The 20,486-nt window shown below is 42.1% G+C and overlaps 1 protein-coding gene across 1 annotated transcript in view; it reads right to left on the reverse strand.

The window, feature by feature from the left end:
- gje1a (gap junction protein epsilon 1a) overlaps nucleotides 1–20,486 on the reverse strand; it is a gene marked incomplete at both ends in the record, with an annotated part of 28,810 nt that overhangs the window by 2,507 nt on the left and 5,817 nt on the right. The window contains one exon of the mRNA XM_079527020.1: nucleotides 5,836–6,033. Coding sequence (XP_079383146.1) covers nucleotides 5,836–6,033 — 198 coding nt within the window. The remainder of the gene's footprint in view (nucleotides 1–5,835; nucleotides 6,034–20,486) is intronic.

The raw sequence follows: 20,486 nt of genomic DNA on the forward strand, positions 1-20,486 counted from the left end.
TATTTTCAAATGTTTTTTTCTGAATTTAAGAAAATGCCTAAAAAGTTTAGGCATGACTCGTAAGGCAAGGTCTGTGTCTCATTGGTGGGCTGTGGACAGTTCCTGAAAAGTTTACATTGCTGAAATAGAAGCCATTGTTCCTGCATTAATAAAAAATAAAAAAAAATACCGGTAATCTTGCCTACTGATAATGGCTGGGTTTCCCAAATGACATTGGCTGACCGATCAATAAAATAATAATATTTCGGGGCCTTTAGATTAATCTATCCATCCCATCTAGGCTGCCAGGATTGATCTATTAGCTTTGGAGCATAACGCCGAAGTCTTTGCAGCTTTGATCGCGAAAATCCAGCGGAAAATAAAGTCCCATGTTTTGTTGTTGAAGAGAAAAACATGCCGCCATATACGATGCGAAGCAAACACAGCCTGCACAGCATGTTGTAGTCCAAACAAACTTGCATTGAACTCATTTTCCCAGAAGCACTAGTAGCCCCAGAGCATGGCTTGATTTCCCGGTTTCGTCGTTATAACGCGACGGCCTCGTCACCAGGTCCGCGACAAATCCTCTCTTTTTAATCATTAAAAAACGGCGAATTAAACACATTAAACAAATAGCGTATTACGCAGCACCGACACATGGATTAAATAGCGAGTAACGCGGGTTACGCAGTATTACTGTTAACTAGCTTGTATTGGTAACTTTGACAATAGCCTCCCATTTAACCTCCTTGTATAGGCCTACATTCAAACTATTGTCCAGTCATTAAATAAAATTGCAGAGGCGAAGTGATGTCTGCAAGGTAAATGCAGGCCTATTTGAAAACACTACTGTCCCATTGTGGAGGTGAATTAAATTCGATTGTGGGTTAATAAATATAGGCCTAGGCAAGGAGGTTAAATGGCTAGTTCAGCATTATTTTATTGATCGATCAGGCCTACCATACCAGGCCTCAGGCCTACCCTACCAGGCCTCAGGCCTACCCTACCAGGCCTCAGGCCTACCCTACCAGGCCTCAGGCCTACCATACCAGGCCTCAGGCCTACCATACCAGGCCTCAGGCCTACCCTACCAGGCCTCAGGCCTACCATACCAGGCCTCAGGCCTACCATACCAGGACTCAGGCCTACCAATATAGGCCTCAGGCCTACCATACCAGGCCTCAGGCCTACCAATAGGCCTCAGGCCTACCATACCAGGCCTCAGGCCTACCATACCAGGTCTCAGGCCTACCAATAGGCCTCAGGCCTACCATACCAGGCCTCAGGCCTACCAATATAGGCCTCAGGCCTACCATACCAGGCCTCAGGCCTACCATACCAGGCCTCAGGCCTACCAATATAGGCCTCAGGCCTACCATACCAGGCCTCAGGCCTACCAATATAGGCCTCAGGCCTACCATACCAGGCCTCAGGCCTACCATACCAGGCCTCAGGCCTACCAATATAGGCCTCAGGCCTACCATACCAGGCCTCAGGCCTACCAATATAGGCCTCAGGCCTACCATACCAGGCCTCAGGCCTACCATACCAGGACTCAGGCCTACCAATATAGGCCTCAGGCCTACCATACCAGGCCTCAGGCCTACCAATATAGGCCTCAGGCCTACCATACCAGGCCTCAGGCCTACCAATATAGGCCTCAGGCCTACCATACCAGGCCTCAGGCCTACCAATATAGGCCTCAGGCCTACCATACCAGGCCTCAGGCCTACCATACCAGGACTCAGGCCTACCAATATAGGCCTCAGGCCTACCATACCAGGCCTCAGGCCTACCAATATAGGCCTCAGGCCTACCATACCAGGCCTCAGGCCTACCAATATAGGCCTCAGGCCTACCATACCAGGCCTCAGGCCTACCATACCAGGACTCAGGCCTACCAATATAGGCCTCAGGCCTACCATACCAGGCCTCAGGCCTACCAATATAGGCCTCAGGCCTACCATACCAGGCCTCAGGCCTACCAATATAGGCCTCAGGCCTACCATACCAGGCCTCAGGCCTACCATTGCGTGGCACACATCTATGCACAGAATATCTATGTTCACAGTGAAAGGGGGTGTTGTTGAGAAGAACCACACGCATACTCACTGTGCATAATGTCATTTGGGAAACCCAGCCAATGTCAGTGTTAGGCAGGTATCTGAACTCCACAGCTTTCCTCTGATACACACATGACCAATTATATGAATATAAGGTTGAAAATGGGTGAAGTGCTTCCTTAATTAAGGTAAGTTAGTAAAGAGCCCCAGGAGGACATAGATCCCCTGGTGACCCTCGTAAGGTCATGTAGCCTATATGTGAGCGACTTGAGACATTAGATTTTCAATCTAAAAAAGGATTGTCCTCCGTGCCAGTGTAAATGATAAAAAAGACAATACCGCGTTGGGCTCTTGTATTAAGAGTCTGATTCTCAGGGGTTCACACCAAAGACTTTAGGACAGGGTTGTGAATTCATTTATATTGAACATTTGTGATGGGGGTCTAAAATAAAATCGAAAACAAATCATCAACAAAGGCGTATATTCTCTCGACAGAGCGAGAGAGAGCGGTGCAAAACTTTCAGTTGTATTAAAACCCAATTAGACCTGAGGACGATTCTACAAATGTCTTCTAAATCCCGACAGTTTTCTGAAAAACTCATGTTTCTATGTCAGTGGTTCTCAAATATTTGCATGTCAAGGACCTCCAAAAATATATAGTAATTGGCCGACCCCCATGTGAAAATATGTTCTTCCAGGGACCCCCCAGAAGAGCGGCCGGATTGGAACCGTGAGAGGTTTCCAGTTTCACTTTATATATCACTTTTAAAGGTATATTCAGTGATTTCACTTAATTCAAATATCACTTATTTTTTCTTATTTTTTGGATAATCCTCCCTACTATAAAGTGTACTGGCCATATAAGAAGTTTCTCCCTGTCCCCAGTGAGCCCATGGGGTCAAAAAAACCCTAGTTTCGGTTTGGGCTTTGGGTGGCAAAGACTTCATCCAATCAGGATGAGAGGGGCCTTCCTCCAATCAGGATCGAGCGGGGCGGGCCTTGGTGCGCGTGCTGTTGGCCTGTCGCGTGTCCCCCCACTGTAGAGCATGCATGTGCACATCTTGTGCACATGGGAAGGACCGGGGTTTTTTCCAAATCACCCAAATCACTGAATGCTCCTTTAAAAGAATATATTCAAAGATTTGCACAAGCTTTTGCGACATTTCAAAAATAGCAGATGTACAAGCTTGTTGCATGGCACAAATTGATGTGATATGAGCATGTATATATCTGCAATTTTTAACGTGCTATATTTATAGCTAAAATGACACGGATGCTTTCCCAATCTAAAATGGTTTAACCCTAACCCTAACCCTTGGAATCCAATTTCAATCTAAAATGGCTTAACCCTAACCCTAACCCTTGGAATCCAATTTTAATTAAAGCGCAAATAACGTGCATTTTAAAACTGCTTTTAATATTTAATATCATATTGTCTATGTCCCTCAAAGTTATTTATAATGGTTTGAGCCTCAATCACCACTCTGATAACCAGTCCTTGTCATTACTTTCTGGACTTTGAAAGCAGTTTTAGCTGCAGTACCACAATGTCCTGAGGTGGTGGGGGTGCTGATATGCAGATTATTTAATATTTGAGTCATTATAATACTGATGCTAGATAAAACCAGGCTTGTTTCCATTCCATGCCAGCTTGGAAAATCAACAATGGTGGAACTGAAGACTGAAGAAGGAGGAATTATACAAAGTAGGGTGACATTGATGACATCACGATGAGGACAAAATCAGTTGAGCTGTTCCTGAGAGAAATTTCCATTAAAGCATCTATATGATATGAAAGCTTAATTGTTCAAAATTGGTTATTTGTGGGGATAGAAAACACATAGGGGAGCTCCAAAAACACAAAAGAAATTGAAAAAGTTGAATTTTATGTTATATGAAAAGTACAGATGCTGATCACCTGTAGGGCCTACCTCATGCTATTTTTATTTTCAATAATACAGTATTCAATCAATCATTAATGCCTTGTGTCAATTTCTCTTTTTTTTTTTTTTTTTACCATGAACACAAATTGGGGCAGGAATGTAAATGACAGCAGGCGCCCCATGTCAGTAGAAAGGGTATATTCAGTGATTTCACTTAATTCAAATACCACTTATTTTTTGTTTTCTTAAGATAATCCTCCCTACTATAGAGTGTGCTGACCAGATAAGGAGTTCATCCCTGTCCCCAGTTAGCCCCTGAGGGTCAAAAAATCTTATAGGTTTCGTTTTTGGCTATAGGTGGCCCAGCTTTCATCTAATCAGGATAGAGAGGGGCCTTCCGCCAATCATGATGGAGCGGGGGCGGGCCTTGGTGTGCGTGCTGTTGGCCTGTTGCGTGTCCCCCCCCCCCCCCCCCCCACTGTAGTGTGCATGTGCACATCTTGTTACCGGAGCGGACTGTTCTTTTTTCCAAATCACCCAAGTCACTGAATGTTCCTTTAACATCAAAATAATAAAGTAGCTTTAGGGCAGTCAGCCATGAAGCATGCATGGCACATGACTCCAAAGTGCACGTGTAGCCATGCACAACCCAGATTCGGCACAAACAAGGGACTCAATTATTTTCGCTCCTATGCCATGCACCAAAATGTGGAATGCCCTACCAACAGTCATTAAGACATGCGAATCCCTTGACTCCTTCAAAACCGCTCTCAAAGGGCAACTAAAATCTGAATCCCCCACCCACCCCTTTTCCCCCTCACTGTAGGCCTATATGTTTTTTTATTTAATTTAATTTTTTTCCCCTTTTACCTCCTCTATGATGAATTCCGGTTTTTGGCTAGTGTCTATTTGTAGTTGTACGTCTCTAAATGTTATGATGAATTGAACATGGTGGACCCTATTGTAAACAAGTGTAATGCGTTATGGTGTCGTCCACAGTTAACAGTTTTGTATTGAGTTGTGCTTGAAATGTACTGTGTACTGTGTAATTCTCCAGTAATAAATACTTCAATCAATCAATCAATCAATCAATCAATCAATCAAAGCAATTTCTGTGAGCTCAACCCAGGGAATCCAAATCCAGGGAAAAATGCACGTTGAGTTTACATCCGACGATTACAATTTAGGCATTTAGCAGACGCTCTATAATCCAGAGCGATGATGGTAATACATAAAAAAAAGTATGATTACAGACTTATAGGCCAAAACGTGAAGAATGCTATTACAGCACCATCATGAGGTTGAATTAAAATAATAATAACAACGGCATAGCACATAATCTCTGTGCCCTGCCTTTGGGCTGCAGGCTAAAATAAACGAGAAAAAAAGTCTGGGAACAAAAACAAAATACATCGCACGTATCCTCAGTGATGTATGCCAAGGTCATCGGGGTCTCGCAACATCATACCCCTCACTCAGGTCGACCCAGCCGGGGTGATCAAGTCCCGACTTACGTCCCAGTAGCTACCCTCGATCAGTCCCATTAGGGATTACGTCATTTTACACTTGGTTGAATGCTGCAAATAGCAGATCTACAAGCTCACAATGCGTCGCACTGCGACGCATTGTGATCTTGTAGATCGGCTATTTGCAGCATGTGTAAAAACAGTCATTACGACTGCACCAAGGCCCGCCAAAATGCATTTTGTTCGACAAAAGGAACCATAGATTTAGTCGACTAAAATCTTATGATATTTAGTCGACTAAAACTAGACTAACACTAAAACATTCCAGGTGACTAGTAAAATGTGACTGAAACTAAATGAAAACTATTCAAAGGACTATGACTAAAGACTAAAATCAAAATATTTGCTGCCAAAAACGACACTGCGCGGTTGTATAGTACGCACCTGGAATCCAAAGAGGTGACTCTGCAGCCAGAAGGCGATCACCTCCAGGATGATCCTCAGCAGAACGGAGATGATGTAGAAGACCGTGTAGTTGGTGCGCTGGAGGATCTCCTCCTGGTCGATGTTCTTGCATGCTGCGTACAGGTGGAACACCGCGCCCGGCACCAGCACCGTCACCAGCTGTAACGCCCAGAAGACCTGCATCACGCGCATCATACAAAGAGGAAGAAAGAATAATTCATGTTAATTTATGAAATCAATTAATAACACCCTGAGCGACATAAACGGAGGTCTCCGTCCTATCAAATATAGTTACGCTCGGTGCTCAGGACGGAGGTTAATCACAGGACGGAACATTAATGATATCATAACCGAGCGCATCGCTCCACAGGCTGGGAGCGCCTGTTGGGCTTAACATCCGATGTCATTTCCGGTTGGGACGTCATCCAAAGTGGTCCCCCTCTACATTTTAGTGGACGAGAGGAAAAATCTTCAAACGTAAATAACTCTTGATCTAAAATTTAGATCAAGAGTTAGAATTGGACGGATTGATTTAGATTCTAAATCAATCCGTCCAATTCTAACCAAAGATTATGTTTTCGACGGGCCCATCGCGGTCCCGTCGCTTGTCGCGTTAGAAGTAATCATACTTCCTGTTGTTGTCGATCGCCTCGGGGGTGTTTTGGCTACATCTCGCTACTTCCAAGCTGCATCCAAGATGGAGCCAAGTTCTGCACCTTGAAAAGGGCTCCGTAGCTGCAAATCGCTGGGCACGCTGATTCAACTGTTACAAATACCCCCGGGCGTTCGGGGTGTTAACAGTTTGACTCCATAAAACTCGTTACCCGCTATTTAATCAAATATTCTACGCTGCCGAGATTGTTTTATTACCTTTAGAGCATACGCTGAAGTATTTGCAGCTTTCAACGACGAAAATCCGGCGAAAAATGGTCCGTCGGCATGATATGATCATCAGTACCAGCGCCCATTACAATGCGCTACAGGATCCGCCTCCATGAGGCATTGTAGTCCAAACAAACCCCCCGTCCACTTACATTGAGCTCAATTTCCCAGAAGCCCTAGCAGCCCAGATGATGAATTGATTTCCGGTTTCGTCATCATAACGCGAAGGCCTCGTCATCAGGTCCCGGATAAATCCACTGTTTCTTTTTAATTATTTTAAAACGGCGAATTAAATGCATTAAACAAATGTCGGGTATAGCGTTTTACGCGCGCGGTGGAACACTGGATTAAACAATTAGCGGCCGTCAAACTGTTAATTACCAGCTGCTGCCTTATGTCCCATGGCTGAGAGTTCGGCTAGAGGCAAAAAGTGTGTGGTTGCCTAGAGACAAGGCAGCCAATCAGGACATGTTGTAGTATTGTAGTCATCAGGATGATATCGCTACGTCATGTTGTAGTATTGTAGTCATCAGGATGATATCGCTACGTCATGTTGTAGTATTGTAGTCATCAGGATGATATCGCTACGTCATGTTGTAGTATTGTAGTCATCAGGATGATATCGCTACGTCATGTTGTAGTCATTGTTTTGTAGTCATCAGGATGATATCGCTACGTCATGTTGTAGTCAATGTTTTGTAGTCATCAGGATGATATCGCTACGTCATGTTGTAGTATTGTAGTCATCAGGATGATATCGCTACGTCATGTTGTAGTATTGTAGTCATCAGGATGATATCGCTACGTCATGTTGTAGTCATTGTTTTGTAGTCATCAGGATGATATCGCTACGTCATGTTGTAGTATTGTAGTCATCAGGATGATATTGCTACGTCATGTTGTAGTATTGTAGTCATCAGGATGATATCGCTACATCATGTTGTAGTATTGTAGTCATCAGGATGATATCGCTACGTCATGTTGTAGTATTGTAGTCATCAGGATGATATCGCTACGTCATGTTGTAGTATTGTAGTCATCAGGATGATATTGCTACGTCATGTTGTAGTATTGTAGTCATCAGGATGATATCGCTACGTCATGTTGTAGTATTGGAGTCATCAGGATGATATCGCTACGTCATGTTGTAGTCATTGTTTTGTAGTCATCAGGATGATATCGCTACGTCATGTTGTAGTATTGTAGTCATCAGGATGATATCGCTACGTCATGTTGTAGTATTGTAGTCATCAGGATGATATCGCTACGTCATGTTGTAGTATTGGAGTCATCAGGATGATATCGCTACGTCATGTTGTAGTCATTGTTTTGTAGTCATCAGGATGATATCGCTACGTCATGTTGTAGTATTGTAGTCATCAGGATGATATCGCTACGTCATGTTGTAGTATTGTAGTCATCAGGATGATATCGCTACGTCATGTTGTAGTATTGTAGTCATCAGGATGATATCGCTACGTCATGTTGTAGTATTGTAGTCATCAGGATGATATCGCTACGTCATGTTGTAGTATTGTAGTCATCAGGATGATATCGCTACGTCATGTTGTAGTCATTGTTTTGTAGTCATCAGGATGATATCGCTACGTCATGTTGTAGTATTGTAGTCATCAGGATGATATCGCTACGTCATGTTGTAGTATTGTAGTCATCAGGATGATATCGCTACGTCATGTTGTAGTATTGTAGTCCTCAGGATGATATCGCTACGTCATGTTGTAGTATTGTAGTATCAGGATGATATCGCTACGTCATGTTGTAGTATTGTAGTCATCAGGATGATATCGCTACGTCATGTTGTAGTCATTGTTTTGTAGTCATCAGGATGATATCGCTACGTCATGTTGTAGTATTGTAGTCATCAGGATGATATCGCTACGTCATGTTGTAGTCATTGTTTTGTAGTCATCAGGATGATATCGCCACGTCATGTTGTAGTATTGTAGTCATCAGGATGATATCGCTACGTCATGTTGTAGTATTGTAGTCATCAGGATGATATCGCTACGTCATGTTGTAGTATTGTAGTCATCAGGATGATATTGCTACGTCATGTTGTAGTATTGTAGTCATCAGGATGATATCGCTACGTCATGTTGTAGTATTGGAGTCATCAGGATGATATCGCTACGTCATGTTGTAGTATTGTAGTCATCAGGATGATATCGCTACGTCATGTTGTAGTATTGTAGTCATCAGGATGATATCGCTACGTCATGTTGTAGTATTGTAGTCATCAGGATGATATCGCTACGTCATGTTGTAGTATTGTAGTCATCAGGATGATATCGCTACGTCATGTTGTAGTATTGTAGTCATCAGGATGATATCGCTACGTCATGTTGTAGTATTGTAGTCATCAGGATGATATCGCTACGTCATGTTGTAGTATTGTAGTCCTCAGGATGATATCGCTACGTCATGTTGTAGTATTGTAGTATCAGGATGATATCGCTACGTCATGTTGTAGTATTGTAGTCATCAGGATGATATCGCTACGTCATGTTGTAGTATTGTAGTCATCAGGATGATATCGCTACGTCATGTTGTAGTATTGTAGTCCTCAGGATGATATCGCTACGTCATGTTGTAGTATTGTAGTCATCAGGATGATATCGCTACGTCATGTTGTAGTATTGTAGTCATCAGGATGATATCGCTACGTCATGTTGTAGTATTGTAGTCCTCAGGATGATATCGCTACGTCATGTTGTAGTATTGTAGTATCAGGATGATATCGCTACGTCATGTTGTAGTATTGTAGTCATCAGGATGATATCGCTACGTCATGTTGTAGTATTGTAGTCATCAGGATGATATCGCTACGTCATGTTGTAGTATTGTAGTCATCAGGATGATATCGCTACGTCATGTTGTAGTATTGTAGTCATCAGGATGATATCGCTACGTCATGTTGTAGTATTGTAGTCCTCAGGATGATATCGCTACGTCATGTTGTAGTATTGTAGTATCAGGATGATATCGCTACGTCATGTTGTAGTATTGTAGTCATCAGGATGATATCGCTACGTCATGTTGTAGTCATTGTTTTGTAGTCATCAGGATGATATCGCTACGTCATGTTGTAGTATTGTAGTCATCAGGATGATATCGCTACGTCATGTTGTAGTCATTGTTTTGTAGTCATCAGGATGATATCGCCACGTCATGTTGTAGTATTGTAGTCATCAGGATGATATCGCTACGTCATGTTGTAGTATTGTAGTCATCAGGATGATATCGCTACGTCATGTTGTAGTATTGTAGTCATCAGGATGATATTGCTACGTCATGTTGTAGTATTGTAGTCATCAGGATGATATCGCTACGTCATGTTGTAGTATTGGAGTCATCAGGATGATATCGCTACGTCATGTTGTAGTATTGTAGTCATCAGGATGATATCGCTACGTCATGTTGTAGTATTGTAGTCATCAGGATGATATCGCTACGTCATGTTGTAGTATTGTAGTCATCAGGATGATATCGCTACGTCATGTTGTAGTATTGTAGTCATCAGGATGATATCGCTACGTCATGTTGTAGTATTGTAGTCATCAGGATGATATCGCTACGTCATGTTGTAGTCATTGTTTTGTAGTCATCAGGATATCGCTACGTCATGTTGTAGTATTGTAGTCATCAGGATGATATCGCTACGTCATGTTGTAGTATTGTAGTCATCAGGATGATATCGCTACGTCATGTTGTAGTATTGTAGTATCAGGATGATATCGCTACGTCATGTTGTAGTATTGTAGTCATCAGGATGATATCGCTACGTCATGTTGTAGTATTGTAGTCCTCAGGATGATATCGCTACGTCATGTTGTAGTATTGTAGTCATCAGGATGATATCGCTACGTCATGTTGTAGTATTGTAGTCATCAGGATGATATCGCTACGTCATGTTGTAGTATTGTAGTCATCAGGATGATATCGCTACGTCATGTTGTAGTATTGTAGTCATCAGGATGATATCGCTACGTCATGTTGTAGTATTGTAGTCATCAGGATGATATCGCTACGTCATGTTGTAGTATTGTTTTGTAGTCATCAGGATGATATCGCTACGTCATGTTGTAGTATTGTAGTCATCAGGATGATATAGCTACGTCATGTTGTAGTATTGTAGTCATCAGGATGATATCGCTACGTCATGTTGTAGTATTGTAGTCATCAGGATGATATAGCTACGTCATGTTGTAGTATTGTAGTCATCAGGATGATATCGCTACGTCATGTTGTAGTATTGTAGTCATCAGGATGATATCGCTACGTCATGTTGTAGTATTGTAGTCATCAGGATGATATCGCTACGTCATGTTGTAGTATTGTTTTGTAGTCATCAGGATGATATCGCTACGTCATGTTGTAGTATTGTTTTGTAGTCATCAGGATGATATCGCTACGTCATGTTGTAGTATTGTTTTGTAGTCATCAGGATGATATCGCTACGTCATGTTGTAGTATTGTTTTGTAGTCATCAGGATGATATCGCTACGTCATGTTGTAGTATTGTTTTGTAGTCATCAGGATGATATCGCTACGTCATGTTGTAGTATTGTTTTGTAGTCATCAGGATGATATCGCTACGTCATGTTGTAGTATTGTTTTGTAGTCATCAGGATGATATCGCTACGTCATGTTGTAGTCATTGTTTTGTAGTCATCAGGCAGGATCAATCAACCAGAACTTCCTTTTCCCTCCAACCGGAAGAATAACAATTAAAGCTCTTAGCCTCGTAGCTTTTATTGAGAAAAATCGGTTTGAGGGAAAAGGAAGTTCCGGAAACGGCGGAAAGATTGATGACTACAAAACAATGCTACAACATGGCGTAGCGATATTCATTAAACACGAAATGGAATGGTGCCCAGGCTAGGAGCAATGCAACTCAGACAGTTTAAACCCTTTTTAATTCACAGGGTGCAAGTAGAAATTGACAACGTTTCGATGTATCGGTCACATCTCCGTAAGGTCATAAGCCCCAAGGGGCAACACAGTAAGGCTTGAGTATACACATGGTACAGGCCCTTCAATGTCACACGGCCAGCAATAATAGGTTCATACATATTATTCACGTGGAGCACAGATAAAGAGTGGTCCAGAGAGGACGATTCTACAAATGTCTTCTAAATCCTGACAGTTTTCTGAAAAACCCATGTTTCTGTGTCAGTGGTTCTCAATGTTTTTCATGTCAAGGACCCCTAGAATGATCTGTATTTGCCCGCCGACCCCCATCTGAAAATATGTTTTCCATGAACCTCCCCAGAAGCAAAAATTTGAGTCACTTCGCGTTTGAAAAATGTTGAAATAATTTGTAATTAAAAGTTTGCAAACTACTGATTTGGAACACATTTTGTAGAATCAGCCTTGGATCTTAATGGGCTAAAACTAAAAGGTAAGTGGCATAAGAAAATTCAACACTCCCACGCCAAGAATGATAACTATAAATATTCAGCAATTATAACAATAATTACAATTTACAATTTAGGCATTTAGCAGACACTCTTAATCCAGAGCGATTTAAGGCTCATTCATAGTCCGGATTTTCGGTGGTGAGGTGACCACATGACTACAACATGACGTCACGAGCCGCGGTGAAGAGCAAACCACCGCCATCGCCCTTCTCTCTGTTTTTACTCACCACCGCTCAACGTTATTTCATCTCCGGTGGTCACCTCACCACCGGAGCGGTGGTCACCTCACCACCGAAAATCCAGACTAGTATGAATGAGCCTTTACATTAAGCATATACATAAACAGTAGTTATCATTAATCATACGTACGCTAAGAAAGTAACAGTGGAATATCTATACAATGAAACTATGCATATATAGTAGTGTAGAAGGGGCGTGAAAATTATGTATGAACAAATGATTGCTGGCTGTGTGACATTAGTCAACTAAGGGCCTGCCCCCTGTATCATGTGTGTACTTAAAGGGATACAGTGATGTAAATAGGGTGCGTTTTGCGTCCCAAAACGCACTTTATAGTTTTGGGCCGCAACCGCCGCTCAATCTTTGCGTCCCGTGGACGCAGAGGTTGAGCGGAGGTACTCAGCACACAGTAATAATAATCCACGTGAAGAAGAAAAAATCGCGGGGGGAAAAAATGCGGTAAAACAATAATCTACGGACACGATCATTTTGCATGCCCGCATCCGACCTCATCCTATGTTATAAAAAATAAAATCCACGTGGGAATCGTTCTTGTAGAACCACTAGTCTGTAACAACCATAGAGTATATATATAATAGAGACTGAACTGGCGCGAAGCTCCGCCCCCCCAGCTATTCATGTCAGTGGAAGTTGCTCAGTGGCGTTTTGAAGCACCCGGAAGACTGCCGGAAGTCCCTCCCAGGACCTCAACTTTGAGGTCCTGAGTGACGTAGGGCAACCGAGCGCTCAACGTTAAAGCCCAGCTGCACGGGGTTTCCCGGTCATGAATCCACGGGTCCGCCTGTAGTCCCTCCTCCTACCACTAGGACCCAGAGCTTCAATGTTGGAAAGTCTGCCTGCCCCCTTGGTAACAACACTGTCAACACAGCGCGCTGTGCGCCGCCATGTTGGCTCTGACTGAGCGCAGCCTCTAGACTAGAGCTGTTTAGAGACAGAGAGTGACGACAATAGAGTGATCAGTGACGCATGCAGCCCCACGAATAAGCAGTGAACGGAGATGTCGCAACTCTCTCAACTAAACGGCGCTGCCTCCGACAGAAATATTTAGGGGAACATGTTTTAGCGTGACAAGCAGACCCGATTCAATGGGAAACACACATTGTGTAACACACGCCGATATTTTGACTAAGTATAATAATTGCAACTGCAAACAACTTTTGGTTTAAGCTATGTTAAATCCACTGTTGCCCACTATTAGTATTCCTTACTGAGTTGTGCCTTCTAATACTACTAGCCTACATTAAAAATATACTGTATAGGCCTATTTGATATGTTTTTTTTATTTTTTTTTATAAAATAAAATAAAACATGTTTTATTATTATTTTTTTTGAGTGGTGCAACCACTCCCTTACGGAGCTATGTGTGTGGGTGGGTTGCTGGGTGTCTGGGTATGAGCACGAAAACAGCATGGTTGTTTTTCACCATCTGTGCCAACCTAATGCACACACAAACACACACGCACGTATTAACTGTATGCTTTCGGGGGTGCCAGTACATTACAGTACAGTAGAGGGGCCGCCGTTTCGGACGCGACGCGGCACGCCGGAACCGGCCCGGCCCCCTGGCCGTGTTCCTGGGGGTCTGGAACATCCCCCCCCCCCCCCGCCCGCGAACCCCCACACAGAGTTGCACCACTCACTTCACACAGGTGTGATTTTTTTTGGGACTCATAAGAATTTTTTGGGACTCATTTGAATGACCACCTGTGCATCCCGGGACCCATTACATTGAAAACCTATTTACATCACTGGGGATAGTTCAGATTTTTTGAACTTAAGTTGTATGAAATACTTGCCATCAATATAGTCGTTGCAACTGTATTAATTGATTGTTTGAGTCCCATGGTGGGAGTTCTGCTCTGGTTTTGGTCAATATTAAGTAGTTCCGGTCATTTTGTGGGGGGCACTGGGGCCACGCAGTAAAAGTAAATGAATCCACAAAACAAACTTAATTTGGATTGTTGACCTATTTCTAAAATATTAGCGCGACTTTCGTTCAACTTTGACCCCTCTATCACATGGAACTATTTTTTTGGGCGTAGTGATATGGACACAAAAAACATAGTTCTGTGTGATAGAGGGGTAAAAAAAGAACGGAAGTTGCACTAATATTTTAGAAATAGGTCAACAATACAAATTACGTTAGTTTTGTGGATTGATTTACTTTTACTGCGTGGCCCCCAGTGCCCCCCACAAAATGACCGGAACTACTTGATATTTCACCAAAACCAGAGCAGAACTCCCACCACAGGACTCAGGCAATCAATGAATACAGTTGCAACCACTATATTAATGGCAAGTATTTCATACAACTTAAGTTCAAAAAATCTGAACTATCCCTTTAGTATCCAGTATCCCTTACTATGTTGCCCCCTCGGGCTATGACCCGACGAACATGTAACTGAAACGTTGTCGTTTTTTACCTGTACCCTGTTATTAAACTAAGGGCCTAAATTGTCTGGACTGCTCCAGTGCCTCCTTCTCTCATGATACTATATATAGTAGGGGTGGGACGATATGGGTTCCTCACGATACGATATATATCGCGATATTACGCCCTCGATAACGATAATATCACGATATTCGATATATTGCGATATTTGCGATATATCGATATATTGTATGAAATTTCATCAACGATATATCACGATATCTGCAACTACAAAATACTTGGAACTGAAAAAATGCAGCATTTTGTATTCCCACAAAGCTGTTTGGAGACTTTGGACAAATCACCATCCAGTAATTCAGTACTTCTGGTTGCTGTGGAATCTGAGTAGGATTTGCTTTATTTTAGCTGTCATTTCCTCCTTTTCTAAACATGTTGTTCATCACTTCATTATGAACAACATTTCAAATGTATTTTTTCCCGATATATATATCCCGATATTTTAATAATCAATATCGATTATTTATCGCGGGAGGACGTATCGATATATATCGCCATATCGATATTTCAGCACACCCCTAATATATAGTGCTACTGTATGTCTACGAAAAATGCTATAAGACTACATACAATGATATCTAAGTCTACATAAAATGTGAGTTACATAAGTTGAGCCTTTGCTTAGGCCTGTGGAGTCGTCGAGGCTATATAGGTCAAGTGCTACGGGCCATGATGGAGTCTGAAGAGGTGGGTTTTCAGACAGTGAGGCTGCAGTTCTGACTGTAACGGGAAGTGCATTCCATTGTGAGCGATGTGTTCAACGCGACACCTTGTGAATCCCTACGGATTTCGATTGGCCGTCAGCGTTTCATTCGTCAAACCGCTTTGAAGGTGAACCGACAATATTGTTTTCCACTGTTGTTGTTGTTGTTGTTGTTGTTGTGGTTAAACTCCGGTTTCAAATGATCTTTTAAAGCCCCATATTTATCCCATTTTGACCTGAGATCAGATTCTAAAAATGTCTTCTACATCCTGACAGTTTTCCGAAAATGCTATGTTTCTATGTCAGTCGTTCTTCGATTTTTCAAAAATAGCAGACCTACAAGCTCGTAGATCTGCTATTTTTCAATAGCTAAAGCATAACATGTTGCTAACACCAAAAGGGGTTCCCGCCCAAAATGGGGTATAGTTATACCTTCACAGTCATCATTCTTGGTGTGGACCAACCTTGATATAATCACCAAATAATAGGCTATGGGTTGTTGTTTCTCATCCACTGAGACTTCTTTTTTTGTTTGATTGTAAGCATCTGCTTCTGCTGTTTTGCACTAGAAGGCTGCAGCCTACGGGGCATAACTCTGAACCCATGGCTGCAATCTGCAAGGTTTATGTCTCATGTCCGGACGAAAAGAAAGTGACATTTGCAACTGTATAATGTGACATAACACCCTATAGACGCCTTATCAGACGACGTCACACTGATAAGAAACGGCATGCGCGCGCATAAAGGCAGCAGAAGAACACCACCTCTCATAAGATGCAATGGAAAAGTTCTAACTGCACTCACGTGTAAAAAATGCCCCATCAAACTTTCAGATGCTGTTTTTCTCCCGGTGTGGAGGAAGAATGATTAGGATTTTTATTGTGATCTCTCGCCCTTGAAATATATAATCCTTGGTTTCTGTTGTGTTTGAACAATAATAGCAATTCAAAACAGTTGTCCTCAAAACCACACCTCCATTCGCTGTCATAAGAACGGGAGGTGGGCTCATGAACACGGCAGCAGAGCCTATTTGTGCACGGCTACACGCGCACCTGCAGCCCATCAAGTATAATTTATGCTTCGTCCCGCGATGGTGTCGCGGGACGCAGACCTCTACGCTCACAACAGTCGCATCTGCGATGCGATGTGAGCTTGTATATCAGCTGTTCTCTGTGCGCAATACTGTTGGACTTTGAAGTATAAATGTCTCCTAGGGTGCATCTCACTAGCCAACTCACAAGAGGAGGTTGAATGGACTGAAACCAGCGCTCCCCAAAACAACAGGTTTGGAGATCTGTTGGGAATTGATTACATGAAACAGTCACCCGTGTGTCCCAATGTTTGTAAACAAATAATTGGTCTATACACTGACACAGCGGTGGCCGAACGGTTTGCGGAGCGGTCTTGATACCGGAAGGTCGCCAGTTCGTATCCCCGGACCGGCACGTTAATATTACCACCGCTGAAGTGCCCTTGAGCAAGGCATTGAACCACTACCATGAAATGTTCTATGAGCAGGGCCTGGCTGTAAACAAGTATCTGATGCTTAGTCCAGTTACCCTGGGTAAATATAGTAACTTTACTTTGCTTTGCTTACACCACGGCGCGTAAACAGCGCCTCAAACTGTGACTTTTGAGTTTTGATTTTCGCTCGTTCACTGCAATGCAATTTGCGGCATTTTCAAAACAATATTGAGCAGAGTAGCGATTATCATCAAACGTATTTGCAATGCCATACGTTGAAAGATCCGTTGCCCGTGGACAAGGCACGCTACCTCCGCAAGTTAGATAGCATCGGCATAGATGTTTGTCCGTATGTGATTAAGGATTGGACCAAGTTGCATTGGCAGCCATAGAAGATTCCGGGGTAAATTCTTACCCCGGATGTGACGTTTTTGGGCGTTCCTGTCTAGCGTGGTGTCAGTGTATAGGATTCAATGTGTGGGAGACTGTAACGTCTACCCCACACCAAGAGGGACTCCCTGCTTGGCCAGGGGAGAGATATTTGGGCTTTATGAGTTTCAGGGTCGTTTGCACCAAGAAAGATTAAGCCTTAATCTGGTTTAAATCAAGGTTTATCTATTAATCCAGTTGCACCAAACTTTAAACCTAGTTTTCACTAATCCGGTTTAGTTTTAAACCATCCTTTTAATCTTGGTTTTGTTTTTTTAATCTTGGTTTTAATTTTCACAGTAAACCTGGATTAATGTCAATCCTGTTGCACCACTACTTTAAACTTTGATTTAAGTACCAATAAGGGATTAATTCTAAACCAGCAGGAGAGGAGGTTTAAATGAAAACAACATGCTTATACTGTACGTCTGTTGGGTTTTTTTTAGCGAGCAAGACGGTTTTTATTATCATATATATATTTTTTTTGCAGGCAAATAATAATAAATTTAAACATTCTCAAATATGAATGAAATAGTAACGCTAATGATGCTCACGACTGCTGCTGTTTATTTACAGCGCAAAACCAAGATGGCGGACACACAAAAAAGTTTAATCCATGAATTAATCACAGTTTAAAGTTTTAATCACAGTTTAATGGATTTTAATCACAGGTTAAGGATTTAATCACAGATCTGTTAAGCAATGCTTAAAATTAAGTGGTGCAACACAACTCAGATTAAAATTAATCCTTGATCAACAAATCCTTGATTAACACTAAACTAAGCTATATTTGGTGCAAACGACCCTCAGGCAGTACTACTTGGCTACCAAGAGGTGTCCTGCCCACCCGCTTTGAATGTATAATACAAGTAAGACGCGCAAACGCGGGAAGCAAACGCAGCTCGTAAATTGCAATAACAACAATTAGAATAAATTACGTACTGTTAAGGTTTTTTTTAGTTCTCTTTTTTTATTTTTTTTATTATTTTTTTAAGTGATTTTTAAGATTTTTTCTTAAGTTAAGTTATTTTTTTAGTGTGTGTGTGTATGTGTTTTTATCTATAATAATCACCAGTATGTTCTTATCAAGACTAATGCAGCCAGTACTATAACCCTAAGCACACTCTGACACTGCAGGGTCTCCATGTCTCAAAGTATGGGGACCACCCATAGAGTAAGAGTATAAAGAAGGATAGAGACTGAACCGGCGCGATAGCTCCCCCCCCCCCCCCCCCCCCCCCCCTCCCCCGCTATTCATATCAGTGGAAGTTGCTCAGTGGCGTTTTGAAGCACCCGGAAGGACCGTCTAATACTTCCGCATTTGCCAACCAATTTATTTTTTGCTGTGAAGCAGAACCTCAATTCACCCTTTGTCAGCCTTCTGATTGGTCCCTGACTGACCAACCAGCGGGCTCTTTCTGCCTTGTTCCGCCCTCGTTCCGCTTTGTTTATGTTGAATTTGCTCATTTTTGGAAAAAACTAAAAACAAACATGATATGCCCTGCAGTCACCGTGCTGCACATGTGATGTTCCTTTTTTACTGACACCAAGCTTAAAATAACAATTGAGTGCACAGAATATCAATATGGAGCAACTGAGAGAGAGGATTTTTGTCCAACCACGAAACGGCAACCAATGGGTGCAAAGAGGGCCACAACCGCAGGCAAAGGGTGCATTGCCATCATCGCCACAGGAAGCATGTCGAATGCCAGCCAGCGAGCATGAAAAAAGGATGAGTTCGGGACCTTCTGGCGTTGCATGCAAATTTCCAATGCTGAGCCCTTTACAGTCTGGCTTGGTTGCCCCACCAGAGGTAGTGCAATGACTTCAAAGACTGCACTTTTTTTAGATGGCCAAACTCAGGTTGAAACATGAGTTCATTCATGATTCATTCAAGACCAAGTGTTTCACCCAAGATTACGCCTCTCACTGCAACTATGCACAGGAATATAAAACACAGAATTTCAGCAGCGAAATGACGGTATCTATCGGTACACCCTCTGTGCAATTCATGAGATGACCTTTTCCGTTGTTCATTTTAGTTTATACTGCCAACAGCTTGAGCAGAGCTTTCATTGGAGTCTACTGTGAAGGACAATGTTGGATCTTGGACCTTGGATCAGAGATGTATAAAAAACATGTTGAATAATTAAATTAACATCAATTATGGATTCTTCAGCGCATGTCTACAAAAGTCTAGGCTATATTTATAGCATGATAATTCAATGTGTCTCATCAGTGACATACAAAGTAGTATAAATGCCAGCCAACTGGCAGAATTGTGAACTACGGTAGTCATTTAAAAGTTGATACTGTATTCAAGTGATTTATGTATGCCAGTGTTGTTTTTGGCAGTACATTTAGATTTTAGCTTTAGTCGTAGTCTCTTGAATAGTTTTCATTTAGTTTCAGTCACATTTTAGTCACCTGGAATGTCTTAGTGTTAGTCTAGTTTCAGTCGACTAAATGTCACAAGATTTTAGTCAACTAAATCTACAGGTGATTTACTAAAATGTATTTTGGCGTCGTAATGACTGACTTTACACTTGCTGAAAATAGCCGATCTACAAGCTCACATGCGACGCGTTGTGAGCAGCTATTTTCAGCTATTTTCAGCATGCAACCAAGTGTACAATGACTTGTACTGGATCTCTTGTCCACTAGTCACTTCCTAACATTTTAGTCTAGTTGTCGATATATTTAGCCTTAGTTTTAGTCATCATAGCTTCGTTTTCTTTTCGTTTCTATTTAGTTTTTGTCAGTGAAAAAAAGGTAGTCGACGAACATTTTCCGTTTAGTTTTAGTTCGACGAAATCAACACTGAATGTTACCTCACAGCAGACCAGAGTGAAACATTGTTTTGTAAATGGGACATTATTGTGTTCTGAAGCTAGGACATGGGACCATGTAGCATACTCTAAAGCAGGGGTGCCCACACTTTTTTGACTCAAGAGCTACTTTCAAAATGACCCACCGAAAGAATTAGTATACTGCTGAAAAT

This window comes from Electrona antarctica (genome assembly GCF_951216825.1).
Source record: "Electrona antarctica genome assembly, chromosome: 17".
NCBI classification, from domain to species: domain Eukaryota; kingdom Metazoa; phylum Chordata; class Actinopteri; order Myctophiformes; family Myctophidae; genus Electrona; species Electrona antarctica.